The 16,938-nt window shown below is 34.7% G+C and overlaps 1 protein-coding gene across 3 annotated transcripts; it reads right to left on the bottom strand.

The window, feature by feature from the left end:
• Positions 1-1,475: 1,475 nt before the first annotated feature.
• Positions 1,476-16,311, bottom strand: LOC123675669 (CLIP domain-containing serine protease 14D-like). 3 transcript variants are annotated; one of them, XM_045611120.1, is made up of 8 exons: positions 16,195-16,311; positions 7,247-7,478; positions 6,266-6,621; positions 6,080-6,206; positions 4,617-4,830; positions 4,346-4,555; positions 4,128-4,289; positions 1,476-1,817 (listed from the first exon to the last, which is right to left on the bottom strand). In XM_045611120.1, the coding sequence occupies exons 2-8, from the start codon at positions 7,457-7,459 to the stop codon at positions 1,540-1,542; spliced, it is 1,560 nt and encodes a 519-aa protein (XP_045467076.1). In that variant the 5' UTR covers positions 7,460-7,478; positions 16,195-16,311; the 3' UTR covers positions 1,476-1,539. The 3 variants fall into 3 exon arrangements, with proteins under 3 accessions (XP_045467076.1, XP_045467074.1, XP_045467075.1); XM_045611118.1 differs by having other exon boundaries at positions 15,763-16,231; XM_045611119.1 differs by lacking the exon at positions 16,195-16,311 and adding an exon at positions 7,846-7,984.
• Positions 16,312-16,938: the final 627 nt, after the last annotated feature.

The following is a 16,938-nucleotide window of genomic DNA, read 5'->3' as shown; positions in this document are numbered from 1 at the left end:
AAAATTTGAATATCAGAAATACCGTATATCTGAAAATTAATCTTAGACCAAATAAAACACGAAAATTCAAAAACAACGACGAGGATACTACAATAATCGAGAAAGTAAGAGAGGTTTTCAATGATTTGGACTAAGCAGTTTGGCATATGTTGAAAAAACCGAGATGAATATTTTCCAATCCATTCTTCCAGTTACTTTCAAAGTTGGTAATAATTCGTCAAGTTCTTAAGAACATGATTTCGAATCCTAAGGACTGTGTGACCAAAGTGTGTGGGCAAAATGCCGTGAGGAATAATATTTCTCACAGTATGAACAAATAGTATATTCATGTTGCACACCATACTCTTCCTACAACTGCAAAAATTTAAATAATTCAAGGAATGTACCTAATTTGATTCAAAATGTCCTTCGTTGACAGTATCTGGTTATTTCTTGCGTTTCCATAGAAACGACTTCTCAAAAGCCCAATTTCATTGGTCTACCAAGCGAGGTGTGGGCAAACTGCCGTGTGAAATAATATTTCTCACAGTATGAGCAATCCCTAGTTTCGATTTTGAGTAAGCCATGAAGAATTTAGTACTTTCCATAACAGTTGTAGGAAAACATAGTTTTGAAATTCAGTAAGCTATGAAGAATACGCTACTTTTCAGAGCAGTTGTAAGAACATATCATTTTCAACTCTATTAAACTTTAAAAAGCGCGAAATCAATCGAACATCTGGACAAACCTTCTTATGAATCAGTTCCAGTGAGATAAGAAGAAATATACTAATGCTACGACAAAGATGGTGCAACGACGTTTTTTAATCTTCGTCATTCGTATAGTCATGACCCCACCAGGGACATTCACGCCATTGGTACGTCGATTTGATCATATATATCTATATGGACATTCCGCCCTCTTCTGTAACTTCAAATCGAATAGAGATGGTATGGATCGAATAGAAATGCACCGGAATCGTTTCGAATTAGTATTCTGTAACTCAAGTAGAATTTCAATGAATATTAATTCGGAATTACATTTGGCGATAGAAGAAGAATTGGATACAGATTACCAAATTTGGACGCGATAGAAGTGAAACATTTCGATTTCTCGGATTACGATCGAATTCGTTCGTTTCTATTCGAGTTAAAGAATAGGGCCTATTATCACCTGAGAGCGACCGATTCTGCCTCAACTGTGTCGATCGATTTATCAATAGCCCTGCAGAGCATTTGCGACTAAATAAAGTTGTCAGCTGTTGTTAATAGACAGAAATATTTCGGGAATTGATCTCCATTAAATTTATATATTTTCTGGGTTATCACAACAGTTACATTTATGATAGAGATTTCATCTTAGTCTTTGATAAGAAAATATTCAAAATTCTGTCATTATTGCGCTATCAAGGTTTCAAACAGAATTCAAAACAACATTTTACTTTTAAATCTTCCAACATGTACCAACATTAGGTTATTTCCAAATGATAGACCACACAAATTAAAAAAAATTTATTGTGTATAATACCTACTAACCTATTTCAAAAGTTTGATATATTCTTTAATTATTGTCTTGTCTCCTATTTCTAACCGGATCATAGTAATTTCTATCACCACTAATATCATTTCTATTAGAATTAATCACTGATTTTATCCATGGACCATGCTTTGCAACATCAGTGAACACCACGTAGTGAGATGTATTGCATCTAGCTTGATTTTGAAGGGCTACACTAAGAGATACTATGCCTCTAAGCTGCCAAACTTGGCTTCTAGTTTGTGGTTTAGTTTTTTGGAATACCATCCCACTTCCTGAGTCTCCATTACATGCTGAAGTGCCTGAAAAATGATTTGGAAGTCAAGTATCTTTTATCACCTAAAGAAGATATAGCTATTGAAGCATCCCGATCACTGGGATGACTCAGATACTGGATCAATTATTGAAGGTAGGTCTAAAAATGTGATTTGGTCCCAGGTTATTTTCATGCCAGAGAAAATCAGGTTCAATAACATTGAAGAGAAAAATTCTCAAGATTGAATATCCCTCTGTTTTTATGGATGACAACATCGCACCTTTATATATCGTAGCTCGAGCTCAAATATATCAAAATTATCACCGAAAAAGCAATTCCGAAAGGAATAAAATTGTCTCAGATGTCGATTTATAACATATAATTAATAATAATATTCAATTATTCACAACTTCTAGTTACTTTGGTAAAAGACAAAGTTTGTTTACAGGTCAGTTTATCACACTTTCACAGATGCAGAGTCTATCTTTTCCAGAAACTAAGGACAATACGATCGGCATTGGGATACTTTGAGGCGTTTTTTCTGATGCAGGTATTTTGGTGATAAAGTCAGGAGTTCTCCCTATGTAGAAGTGTAGGGACAATAGACCATAAGGTCGCGGAGCAATGGAACTCCTCTTAAATCTATCAAGAAGTGTACCGGAGTTAGAGGAAGATGGCTGTCAGGATTAAGAATTTTGCTCTTGCTCTTGAAGTGAGAATGTCTTCGATTTGACATAAAATTGTACAAAAATCTTGAAAATGTAAGTTGCTATTACCTATTAGTTAATACTGTTTGTTATATGCTGATGATTTTAAAATATACCTGGAGGTAAGCAATGTATCAGACTGCTTGCGACTCGCCTCTAATTTGCAGCGCGTTTAAGAGTGGTGTAGGAGAAACGGGTTACCTTTGAACGCTGAGAAGTGTAATGTTATGTCATTTACGCAAAATAAAAATACTATTCTTTTTGATTACACAATAGCGTCCAAAGTTCTCCAGCGTCCATCAGTGTTAACTGATTTAGGAGTTAATTTTGACTCGAAACTTTCGTTTGTGCCACACATTGATGCTACCTTGTCTGCTGCGAATGGAATGTACGGGCTCATAGCGCGAATCTCTCGCGATTTCTCTGACATAGTCACATTAAAGACCCTTTATTACGCATATGTCAGATCAAAATTAGAATACGCGTCTATAATTTGGTCTCCTTGCTATCAGGTCCATATTGAGAGAGTTGAGTCTGTGCAGCGGCGTTGTCTAAAACTGTTTTCATATAGAGCAGATGGTGTCTACCCGCCTATCGGTTTTCCACAGAACCTGCTTTTGAGCAGACACTGCATGAATAGTTTGAAATGTCGACGAGAATGTCATTCAATTATATTTGCTCACAAACTAATAAACAGAGTCATTAAAGATTCTAGCATTCTCGAAAAACTAAATTTTGCTATTCCAAGACCATCCTCTAGAGTTAGAAATACATTTTATATGCCGACACCTCGTACGAATACATTGAAGTATTCACCTCTTTATAATTTGTGTGATGCCTGTAATACTGTAAGTTCTCACTTGGATATTTTTAATTGTTCCATTTCAAATATCAGATCTCATTATTTTGACTGACTGAGCATTTTTTGTTATTTTTTTTTTCTCAGAATATGTAACATTATTTTTCTTATGCTCCTTGTTCTGTAGTTGGGTTTAAACCTGTAGAACATTGTATATGTATTAAATAAAATAAATAAATAAATAAATAAATTAGTCTCTTAAATGATAGTTCGAACCTTCGATTGATATTTGACTCTTTGATGCAAAAGAAATGATTGAGTTCGTTATTAGCATCCATAAATTGTCAGAAAAATATTGCTGGCCTTACTCTTCCAACTAAAAACCGTTTAGAATTTTAAAACATTAATTGCTGATATAGCCTTGTAGTGACTTTGTCTGTCAGAAAAGTGTTTTGTAGTAACTGCATAAGGTGCTTCATTTAGTACCTTCATATTGATGAAGGTTTATTGAAACGTGATAAATAAGTGTTATTTCATAATTGATTGTTGAGGAAATCTTGGCTTGTCGCTTTGGGGATGTTTAGACGGAATAGTTAACATAGGAAATTACATTTATCAGCTCATCCTGATGATGTCAATAAAATCAACGAGTGAAACCACTAGTAGCAAACTCTTCTACTTCCCCTTTAGCTAGCTAGTGCTAATTTATTTCTTATAATTTTCATTTCTTTTCAAGTCAATGAAAAATTATCCGAATCATTTCTTCAAAACCTCTCACCGGAGAGATCACTCTATTCTAAATATTTTTTCCAATTATTTTCATTGGATATATCCCATCTCTATATCTTACCGTTTCTGTATCCAGCACAAAAGGTCGTGTTTGAAGTAAAACGTGCAAAGAAATCAGGATAGGAATATATACAGGTTTCCGTTGAAACTATCGGCATGCTTGCTTTATGAAGTTCATCTGTTATAACACCATCTTCGTCGTAGCCCCATCCTATAATTGTTCCTGAAAAACACAACGTTGAATTAATAAAGTCAAAAATTAAACTGAACTCGACTTACCTGGTTGATTCACTAAATAATGCAACTCCACCGAATCTTGCCACAAGCATACTGGTCTCACATAGTTTGTGACAGTTATAGGCTCCGAAACTTTGATAATGGCTATATCGTTCTTGAATGTTTCTGATTCGAACTCAGGATGAATTATTAGTTTAGACACTCTCCTATCTTGAATACCTTTGGTAGACCATTCCTTCAGATAATGCTTGCCTAAAACGCCAAATTTGAGCAAATTCTCTATCGAGTTATTTCACAATGATGCCTCTATTACCTAAATAGATCACCATGCTTCCTATTTTGGATGGTGTTTCCGTTCTGGGTTTGGTCACACAATGAGCTGCCGTTAGCAAATATTCTTTATTGATGAGTGATGCCCCGCATATATAAACTAAGTTAACTCCCTTCGAATGGTAAATCGCAGCATGCCATGGAAACTCACCCTCGTGTGTTAGATCTCCATGGGTTATCAAAGGTTTTGGGCGTGCCTGGGAAGTTTAATAATACAGATTAATGATTTAACAATATACTATTAGAAATAGTTATTAAATTAGAAGTAACACGTGTTTTTTTTAGCTGAGAGTCTACGGGAGGCGGGATTGTCATTTCAAGAAATCGCTAACCGTACGAACAGAAATCCAACTACTGTTATAAGATGTTGTCAAGCGTAGTTTGATAACGCCCAAAATCGAAGAAGAGTAGTCACCGGACGTCGAAGGGGTACAAATGAAATTCAAGATCGACGTCTAAGACTTATGGCTATTAGAGCCCGATTTGAGACAACTCGATCTTTGGCTGATGAGAGGTTAGAAGACAAAGACCATCCTGTAACTGTCCGAACGGTTTACCACCGGATAAGGTTTTCTGGAAAGCAGCATTACCGACCCATCTTGTATTACCTCTGGCGGTTGAGCATCGCCGGCAACGATTACAGTGGTGCAGAGAACGTCAACATTAGAATGTGGAATGGCATCAGGTCGTCTATTCTGATGAATCTCGATTCTTCTTGGGTGCACATGATGGCCGAAGAAGGGTTAGACGTCGTCGGGGAGAAAAACGTGAACGTCAGTTTGTTGTTGAGTATCATGTACACCGGACAGTAGACGTTATGGTATGGGGTGCTATTGCACTTGCAAGTAGTAGGTCACCTTTAGTCTTTATTCGGGGTAACATGGCAGCGCTGCGTTACCTTCAAGAAATAGTGGAGCAATATGTTATTCATTACCTTAACCGGCTAAGAATCCAATATTTCAGCAATATCATGCCCTACCTCAGGTAGTTTAAACTTTTTCGAAGCGACCCATGTGAATCTTTTGCCATGGCCGTCTAGATCCTCCGATCTTTCGCCCATAGATCATGTTTAGGACATCATGGGTAAAAGGATTGGAAATTTACCCCAGGCCCCACGGACTTTGGCGTCTCTGAGACATGAACTACAGATAGCTTGGGATAGTATCCATCAAGAAGAAATAGACCATCTTATTGCATTAATTCTGAGACGTGTTGGGAAGTGCATAGATAATCGCGATGGACAAACACATTATCAACAAATTTATTAAAAAAATTGTGAACCCTTCCTTCTTTTTCCACAAATTTCAATCATCTACTCCTTCCTATAATATCTTTGTTTCACGAAAAAAAAAATTAAATAAAAACAGCTCCTTCTAGGTGTTGCAGTTTCGTTGTCAGTTAGTATATTATCAATAATTCTAATACTGCACAGTTACTTATACTCACAATCACAGTTCCACAAATATCATTCACATTGTCTCTTGATGGCGTCATGATATTAGGTCTAGCACCACTAAGATCTCCTTGAAAGAATTCATCATCAGACTCGTTCTCATATTCAGTTGTAGTAGGTCTGGAAAAATAACTCTTGGATAAGAAACGGAATAGCCTACATCCCTATAGTCAACCAACCTCCGGCTAGGTCTTGTTGTAGGCCTGAAATTACCAGAATTGACATTCTGTTGTTGACCATTAAACGGTCTATAGGTACTTGTAGTGGTTCCTGCATTCTGGTTTAGAGAAGATAAAGGTCTGCTTGTTATCGGTTCACCCAGTCCTGGAATAAGAGTGGTAGATGTTGTTTCTTGACCAACTGGGCATAACACTCTGCCGTTTAAAATTATTCTGACTAATTCAGGTGGAGGATCCCTCTGATTGTAATTCACAAAGAAAAGGACTTCTTTAGGAATATTGGGCTTGAGTTGAAAAGATCTGTCTGATAATCTGAATTCAATGTTGTCGTCAGTTTTTATTTGTCCAAACCAATTCTGAAATCATAAAATAATTCTAATATTCAATAACCTCAACTACTTAGTCGATTATCTGCATCATAAGATCAGATCGTTGATTTTATTTTGCAATTTATGGGTATCCAAAAATGAACTGATATTGAAAAGAAGAATTATTTGATCATGACACTGACTTCAATAAAAGTTTTATGATTTTGATTGGATCTATTTTGGTGTATTGATTGAAGCTTTTATAAAACTTTTATTGTAGCGTTTGTCATCATTATTTCTGTCTTCAATAAAAGTCAATTTTTTTTGCTCTCGGCTATCAATATCAACGCTATCAATTACGAATTGTTATGCATATGCTATATGGATATGAAATTCTTCCTCCAAAATAATGGAAAAGTTTCAAATCAAATCAAATTTATTTAACAAATTATTACAAAACAGGCGGTAACAATTAATAGTCAATAAAAATACAATGAACCAAAATATCAATAAAATTTTAATGAAATTCACTTGAAACCATCTGACAAAAATTAGTCAACAGAGTAGAAACATCTAGAAATCAGAAAGAGTCTGAGACATCTTTTATATGAATGGCATAGTTCAATTTCCCCTGGGAGACTATCGACTATCATCAAAACAAAATTTCACTCACCCCAAGTTGTATCACAGGCCTGTCGAATTTTAATCTCAGCCATACTCCGCTAAGTTCTGTATCATAGACAAGTCTCACAGTTCCAAACCATCTGCCAGGCTGGTTCCTTTCAGGGTTGAATGAGAATTTATCAGGGCAAGGGTTTATGGTTTGCGAATGCACAGTCTTTAATAAAGATACTAGTAGAAACAGAATTAAGTCCGAATAATACATATTTAGCTTTATGGCACATCTGGAACAAATATGAAGAAATGTATTTTATGTTGAAACATATCATTTCAGTAGGTAGATATTTATTCATTAGTACATTTCGTATATTTTGAAATAATATATGTTACGACTAGAGTTAGGTGGAAAAAAAATCTTATACTTGGTAGTCAAGTACATAATTTATCAGTGATGCATATAGAAATATGCCTTTTTTGCACAGCCTATTGAAAGAAGCTATTCCCTTCCCCAAGAGGCGAAAAAGATCTTTTAGGTGAAAAAGCATAGCCAATTGAATTCAAGCTAAATAGTAAATATATCACATTTATCATAATTATTTACATTATTTACAGATACAGATAACTGTATCTGTATAGGTTATAGGTACTGACCTATAATTAAAGAAGGAGACAAAACCGACTCATCGAACTACCGTGGAATAACACTATTGAGTACATCGTTGAAACTCTTTACTAAGATCATCAGCGTCAATAATGAGAGAGGAAGAACAGGGATTCCGAAGAAACCGGTCCACTACCGACGCGTAATTCATACTCAAGCAACTAATATAGAAATCCCGAAATACCTATACTTCTGCTTTGTGGTTCTAACCAAGGCCTTTGACAGAGTGCGACTGGGAGATGTGGTTTGCAGAACAGAAATATACCTGATGAGAACATAGAACTAGTCAAGGAGCTAAACACAAACACAACAACACAAATACGTTCTAACTTCACTCTGACCCAACGTCTGCGAACAACGACAGGCAACAGCCTCAGCCTTCTCCCTTTTCAATTTTATTATGGTTAGTTCCACTAAAAAGGCCAAATTCATGACAATAGCAAAAGAGCCCCAAAGATGCAAACTGACAATAGGAAACAACATCATTGATTAGATCATGTCATTCGGATATGTCGGGTGTAAAACACAAGCGCTGGGTTCATGGAAGATGAAGTGAGGCAACAGGTCAATAAAGCTGATGCAATTTAAGGACATCTTAAATATCCTATGTAGAAGATCTAACATCTAACTAAAGCGTGCAAGTCGAAATATACAAAACATGTGTAAGACTAGTGATGATATGTGGTGCGGAGTCAAGAGCCGAAATGTCAATAACAAGGATATTAATAACAACTGAAATGAAGACCCTGAGAACAATAAGGGGATATACACTGGCTGACAGGAACAAGAATTCAGTCATTAAAGAGAGTTGTCAAAGAGACGATGTGGTTATATAGATAAGAAATAGCTAAAGAGAATGGAACCAGCATGAGGACAGAATGAGCCCGAACAGAATGGTGAAGATTACCAGGGACCACAAACGCCACGGAAGAAGACCTATCGGACGGCCATCAAAATGATGGCGAGACAGTTGGCAATCTAAGAAAGAGACACAGATATAGACAGCAAATGAACTCAAAAAAAAAGAATTACAGATATAGTTTATCCAAAGTTATATGGAGGAAGCCAGAATTTGCGATTATAACGGGTGTTTTTTTTCGAGGTATATAACTTTAACTTGGCATTACTGTTCAAGATGGCGACCGATTTAACAGCTGTCAAGTGGTTTATTTTCAGTTTGGTTTGGCAATTCATCATGAATAGACTCACGCCTGAACAACGCTTGCAAATAGTGCAATTTCATTTCGAAAATAATGGTTCTGTGCGGAATACGTATCGCGCACTACGTCCATTTTATTTTGTTGAGCGATGAAGCGCATTTCTGGTTGAATGGCTACTTCAAGAAACAAAACTGCCGCATTTGGAGTGAAGCTAATCCTCAAGTGTATGTCGAAACACCGTTCATCCAGAAAAACTGACTGTTTGGTGCGCTTTATTGGCTGGTGGAACCATTGGTCCATACTTCTTCAAAAACGATGAAGGCCAGAACGTTACAGTCAATGGTGATCGGTATAGAGCCATGCTCACTAACTTTTTCATTCCTGAATTGAACAACCATGATGTCCAGGAGCTGTAGTTTCAACAAGACGACGCAACATATCACACAGCTCGTGCCACAATCGATTTATTGAAAGACACGTTTGGTGACCGCCCAATTTCACGTTTTGAACCTGTGAATTGAATTCAAGATCTTGTGATTTAACACCGCTAGACTACTTTCTGTGGGGCTATGTAAAGTCATCGGGTCTATGCGGATAAGCCACAAACCCTTGACCATTTGGAAGACAACATTCGCCGTGTTATTGCCGAAATACGGCCACAAATGTTGGAAAAAGTCATCGAAAATTGGACGTCCAGATTGGACTACATCTGAGCCAACCGTGGCGGTCATATGCCAGAAATCATATTTAAAATGTAATGCCACAAGATTATCTTACGGGTAAATAAATTTCATGTCAATCGAATAATCCATCGTTGTTTTATTTCAATTTGAAGTTCTATAGCTTTAAAAAAACACCCTTCAGAAGAATGTAGAAAAATAACGCATAAAAGAAGGGGGGGCTAGATTCGAGCAAAATTTCTGTGTATGGGAGATGGAGGAGGACCGTTTGAACATTCAATTTGATATTTGTTCAATTCCCCGATAACCTACCAATTTACAGTCTTTCAGCAATTATCTATGTTGTTTTTTCATCGAAGTTTCTCGAAACATGTCTTTTGAAATTGTATTCTTTCTAAAATGAAAATATTATTGTTTATAGGAGTAACTAACAATTTTTCGATGTCTGGTGTATGATAGTTATGAATTATCATCAAAACTACAGAATAGACGAATAATATATTCGAATTAATACACACAGCATGCCTGACGGGAAAACCAGTGATGTTCAAAATTTAATTACGATTATTCCGAAAATCAATGGATGGAACAAATGGGATAAAAATTAATATTCTGAAATCAGGAAATAAATATCTTTAAAATGAGGCATCGCTTACCCCATCTTCCCTATTCGAAATTTAGGGGTTGGAGTTGGACCCCGAAGGGTTAAAACGATATGGATGTGAATTTGATCTGAAGTTGTCCCCTTCAATCAAAAATCGTCGTCTCCGAGCATTTTTTTTTCGATGAGTTAATTCCGCTTGTTATCTCGTTTGTTCGTTTTCAAAAGCCCAACCTGTATATAACCAATATTGCATTACAATTACGTTTCAATTCTTTTAAAAATATTCATGGTTTTATTACAAATTTATCTGCTAAATTTCAATCCATTAGAATGAGTATATTTCAATTATTGGAGAAAAAAAATATACGTATCAAAACATCTCTTCAATTTTTTCGTCAACTAACTCAACCGACTAACAATTTCATTTCTCAATCTGAATCTAGATCATAGACTGGCCAAAGAAAATTAGATTTGACGACATCTAACATCTTCGAGTCCAATTTAGTCAACTAATCTTCCATTTTCTGTAAAAGTTCCAATCAAATCGTCTCAATAATTCATTGACATCTAAATTACTAGTAAACAAAAGAATTAGTGTCATTTATATTTTCTTCTTTTTTTAATTGATGCAAACTAGATGCTTTCGGACATGAAATAACTAATTTTTGTGTATTCGGATCTGAAACAATCTGGGGATACGATAACTGATGAGCATTTGGATATTACCTTTGTTGAATATAATACAGAAAGTAAACGCTTGATTGATATATCTATCACACGAAGCTAATGTACAATCCAAAAATTCCTGGGAAAAACATAAATTAATTATTCAAAAATTCCAACAAATTGGGAAATTAGATGTAATGAATAAAATTATAATTTTTTTATCAACTCAATTGGTTTTGACCTCATTTAATTGATATCTCTTGTCAATGTCTTGGTATTCAATAAATTAGTTCAAACAAACAATTTTATTATGATCCATTCATCCGATTTCTGGAAATCGGAAGATAATTGTAATAAATATCAAAATCAATTCTATGAGATCTTGAAATACAGTGTGATTCGCCTCAATGGCATATTAGACATTTATGGAAAAATTAACAATAGTTTTCTGCTGAAAATTTGCATATTGAAAAATAATCTTTGAAATGCCTCGGTTGAGTACGTAAATGAGCAAAATGCTACTAGGGGTTCCGTAAATACGTTTACGTTCGAAATTTTTTTTGTGAGTGAATCTCAATACTGTCAATTCAACAATTTGAAGCCTCCTACAAAATTTTATGTTGATCATATAACCGGAAACATTGAACATTAGACTATCGAAAAAAAATTCCTAGAAAATTATTCGTTTTATCCACAACATGTCCAGACAAAAATGAAGACTACTCACTAGGCTATAATACAGGCAAATAAAATTCAGGGCATGGCATTTGAAAATAATGGTCATTTTTTAAAAATTGTAGTGTCTTTTGGACCACTGTAGAGTCATCCTTAAATTGCAGGAGACTTGAAAACTTCTCGGGAATTCAGTAAAAATAAATCGTACAATTATGTCGACCAATTTTCAAGATATGATCTTTAGTCCAAACCATTATAACCATGAAATTTTCCGAAAAATGTGGCCTACGTCGAAAAGATAACAAATGTGGTATATCGAAATCAGAATTTCATGGAAACTATGAGTATGATATAAAAATTGGACAGTTCCATTAAAAAAAAAGTGGTAGGTATCGTGTCCATATTTTCGGACCAGCCTGTAGAATCAAAAATAGTTTAATCTTATGTACTGATCGAGCAGTATTGACTCACCCTTCATATGGGGAAATAAGGAAAGTGTACAATTTGTTGTTATTGTTCAGAAAGGCTCGATAAGATCACAGTTTCGAAATTTCTATTTTAATTGAAGGAAAAGATCGCAAAAACCATGAGTTGACCTCTAAAATACTGTTACTCGTAGTTCCGCAATTTATAAACTTCTAAATAACTGAGGCGAGCATAATAACCATAATTAATTATTGGGAAAATCCCCTTTTTTCTTCGAATAACTTAACTATAGAAGGATAAGCAGAAATCGGAAATATCACTAAGAACAATTCAAGATTCGGATGGCTATTATCTGCCATAGTCCACATTCGAATTGAATCTCAAACAACAATAAACAAAAACCACTTATGATTTCATAGTATTCTACTCGTTCATGATAAATTCTTTTTTGGGTAAGAGGATGAACGGTCCAAAACAAATGTACCGGTAATATCAGGTTCAGCAAGATATTGCTCATTTTAGTGGGACTGCCATAGGCGGAACTAATGTTTATTTTAAGAAAATGACTGAAATTCTATATATACTCCTAATTTATCGATATATACAAATTCATTTAATTCGCAATGCAATTTCAACATTGAAAATAATTATTAATTCAATCAAAAAAAATTGAATTCTCAAAACTACAATTCAGATAAATACGAAAGGAATCAAAACAATAAATTGATATATCAACAACTTCGTACATTTCCAAATTTTTGTGTTTTTTATATAATTTTTCCTCTTCGGCGCTTTATACTTGATTAAAAAACTGAAAATTTTCATTTTATAATATGGCTCAATCAGCCAAATTCACGGAAATCCATTTCCCATACTAAACGTGCGGGGTCCTTTGAGAAAAACCTAAACTCATTTTACTATTGACTTGATCACACTATTGCATATGTAACCGATATGTAATATATATTAATTCTTTTTTCTTTTATGGATTAAATATGTGAATTGGTTTTATCAATATGTCAGAAAAAATCCATTTGTCGATCTGTCCAGAATCTGCATGATCTATTTGCATGAAATTTGGTACCAAAATCGGATTTTTTTACCACATGGACTCTTTTACATCAAAAACCCACTTCGCATTAAAACAATTAAAAATTCATTTCTCGAGAACTTGGAGACGTATGATCATAAATTATAAAATTGGAATTGAATTTTGCTTCTATAATACACATGAGAATTTCAATGGCATTCTATTATGAATTATTTTCCTTTTCGTAACATGAGAATATTCTTGTAAATAGGAAAAATAGAAACCATGCTTCTGTTTTTAGGCATAACAATAAATGGATTGTGTACAATTATTTTTCATATATTTCATAAGAAAAAGTTAAAAACTTCTTCAAAATTTTACTCTTTGAGTTCTTCAATCTGTAGAATTTGACGTTTTCAGAAAGTAAAAGAATGTTCTATCATCGAATAGTACATCGCTTATAACCGAGATAATGAAAGAGTGTCGATTGCAGCTTTTGAGCTCTGACAGCAAACTAAATTCCACCTTGTTTACGATGCTTCTTCATTTCAATGAACCAAGTCAAGCTGTAGGTAGGTGAGTGAAGAGATTGAAAGAGTCCTCAAGATTTAATTAATTTTGGCAATATGTATTACCGAACACGATTTTGACTTATTATCCAAATGATTATTGAATTCAGTCATTCAGTGGTAGGTATACTTTCTTCTTCTGTATAAAGCGTGCAAAAAAAATAACGTAACTCGTCAATAATTCTTGTACGAAGAATTATTAAAGAAAAATTCTTGCACCCGTCAATTTTTAATTTAAAAAGCATTTTTCTACATTCATGCAAAAAGCAAAACTTTATTGAACTATATTTAGTGGAAAAAGAAGTTCTTTATTGCACTAGTGCAATAAAGTTATTATTGCACTCATCTGTCATTCTACATCAACGTGCTGATGGAAATCGTCGACAGTAGCGGAGGGATACGTAGAGGAATCACATGCAAACAAACTCATTGTTGCAAAACAAATATTTCAGCCTGAAGGAAATAACGATCGATGTACAGTTACCAAGTACTAGTACGTTTACAGCAGTAACAAATCAAGAAGTGGATTTAAAAAGTACTTCACTACGAAATATTCATATTGAATATTTCCCTCCTGTCAAAAATTCTATGTATCTGGAGAACAATTATCGAAAATTACAGCGATAATTGCATTGTAGGAAGCGAAACTGCACTGCGATAATTGTTCTGTTCATAGATGCTTAGTTTCTATGCATCTAACACAGTTCGAATCTATGGCAATTCCATTCTAAATCAGTTTGACAGGTAATGTAACAGTTTATTCGGGAAATATTCCCCCGAATTACACTCGTGCATCAAAATTACCGGATAATTTCGCATTCCAGCGTGTTTTCTTTGAAAAACTGCATTCGGTCATTTTCATTTTTGGAGAAAGAGCCCTCCACCTTCGGTGTCGGGCTCTTTCTCCAAAAATGAAAATGAACTCATGCAATTTTTATGACAACACGCTGTCATGCAAAATTATCGGTAATTTTGATGCACTTGTGCAATTACCTACGAAAATTGCACCAATATGTTCATTCACTTTCAACATTGAGGGTAAAAATAAAGTTTGAGTTAAATTTTTCGTAACGTATTAGTTCAATGCAAATCGATATTAATAATAAAGTATTCAAGTTGCGCTTTTCATTTTCCTACACCTAGTGCCGCACCTCAATAAATCATTTTTTGCTTTTTGCATACAACATTTTTTTTACGTTCATGCAAAAAGCAAAAAATGATTTATTGAGGTGCGGCAATAGGTGTAGGAAAATGAAAATCGCAACATTCACTTTTTGCACTTGTTGCATAAATAACTATAATACTTACGTGTGGAAAAATCCACTGCCATTTCTTTCCCGCACGCATATGCGTGCGCAAAAGAAATGGCAGGGTTTTTTCTCGCACTATGTGGGAAAGTGACTCTTTGTGACTTAAAATGCGTGTATATAAAGAGTTGAAAGCGCACACTTGCAGAAAAAAGTCATCTTCAGGTTTAAAGGTTGCCTGGAAATGATAATTTGAGCTTTGGATACATAAAAAAGGTCAATAAAAGTCCTTATCACGGAAAACGGTTGAGTTTGTCTTATCTTGCGTTATTGTGATGTACAATCCATGAACTTTTTTTTGACCTGCAGATATATTGTGTACAAGAGAGATACAAAACATTATTAGGAGATCCATAATGGAAATGTTAATTTTCGATCTACCTACAATCGATCTACAAGCAATGAATGTGAAGCAGATAAAGAAAACATTGGAAACTGACACTGTATAGGTATTTCTATAGCAGAATTCTTCAGCGCGCCTATGAACTGTCTGGAAGTTTTCGATGATTATAATTTATGCAGAAGATAATACCTACTGTTATAAAATGTCTGCATCGACGAAGAGAATCTTTTTTTCCATAATAAACATATACAACAAAATATAAATCCTGATTCAAGATCCGTAAAATATTATTTTCAAGGTTAAGCGAACTACCGAATTTTTCGACAGTTTGGAGAAGGTCACAAATAATCTTTAACCGATTCAGGATTCAATTGAAATAAAGTATTCTTCTACAATAAATATTTCTTTGTATCTTTCCCAACTAAGAATTGAAAAGTTACTACTCACCTAATCGAAAATAATCAATTTCACCTCTTTTGAATCACTCAAAATTTTCACAAATTACTGGAGGTACACCAATAAATTATTCACGAAAGACTAAACATCATTCTGTTGACAAATTTCACAGTTGTGAGATACCAAATTTTATCTTTCAAAACTGGTATTTTCATGGAACTGTCGATAACTTGAAGCAAGCGGTAATCTTCCTATCTGCTCTTAGTTATGATTTGTTTGAGACTAGATTGCATTCCGATGAAGAGGAACACAGAGACTGATGACTGACTGAACTCTCGCTCAGGAAAATCTCTAGGAAAGTTGTTCTCGTCGGTATTTTGGCAGTTGATTCGCGCATTTTATATTGGTTGAAACGTGAAAAATTGGATGTAATTTCGAAATGGAAACGTTGTTTTACACAATGACACACTACTTCCTACTTACTTTTGTTGTATTGTCTATAAATTTCTATATTTGATTTCATGTTCAATCAGATGAAAACCTTTTAATCAACATGCTAGTCTCCAGCTGTTATAATTTGATTGTTTTGAAATAAACTCAAAATATTATAGCTGTATTGAGATAATTTCCATTTTTTTTTTCAGTTAGCTGATAAAGAGCTCATTTCACATGGAAAATATATAATGTTATGCAGTGGCGTATCCAGAGTTTGAGTTTAGGGTGGGGTGTTGGGGTAGTAACAAGTTTTATGATATCTGACCTGAGCTTAAGATAATAATAACAACAATGTTCCAAAGCAAATGATATAAAGGGTGTTTTTTTAGAGCTATAGAACTTTATATTGCAATAAAACAACGATGGATCATTCGATTGACATAAATTTTATTTATCCGCAGGATAATCTTGTGGCATTACGTTTTAAATATGATTTCTGGCATATGACTGCCACGGCTGTAGTCCAATCTGGACGTCCAATTTTCGATGACTTTTTCCAACATTTGTGGTCGTATATCGGCAATAACACGGCGAATGTTGTCTTCCAAATGGTCGAGGGTTTGTGGCTTATCCACATAGACCAATGACTCTACATAGCCCCACAGAAAGTAGTCTAGCTGTGTTAAATCACAAGATCTTGGAGGGCAATTCACAGGTCCAAAACGTGAAATTAGGCGGTCACCAAACGTGTCTTCCAATAAATCGATTGTGGCACGAGCTGTGTAACATGTT

Source organism: Harmonia axyridis, chromosome 3 (assembly GCF_914767665.1).
Source record: "Harmonia axyridis chromosome 3, icHarAxyr1.1, whole genome shotgun sequence".
Classification (NCBI taxonomy): Eukaryota; Metazoa; Arthropoda; class Insecta; order Coleoptera; family Coccinellidae; genus Harmonia; species Harmonia axyridis.
Note: the sequence above shows the minus strand (reverse complement) of the source record. Positions and strands in the feature narration are given on the sequence as shown.

Bases quoted from the DNA above. Each gene is read 5' to 3' on its own strand.
- LOC123675669 (XM_045611120.1), bottom strand. From the start codon at position 7,459: ATGTATTATTCGGACTTAATTCTGTTTCTACTAGTATCTTTATTAAAG. The intron at 6,207-6,265 runs GTTGGTTGACTA...TTATTTTTCCAG, and splicing joins ACAACAAGACCTAGCCGGAG to ACCTACTACAACTGAATATG. The intron at 4,831-6,079 runs GTGAGTATAAGT...TAAACTTCCCAG, and splicing joins ATATTTGTGGAACTGTGATT to GCACGCCCAAAACCTTTGAT.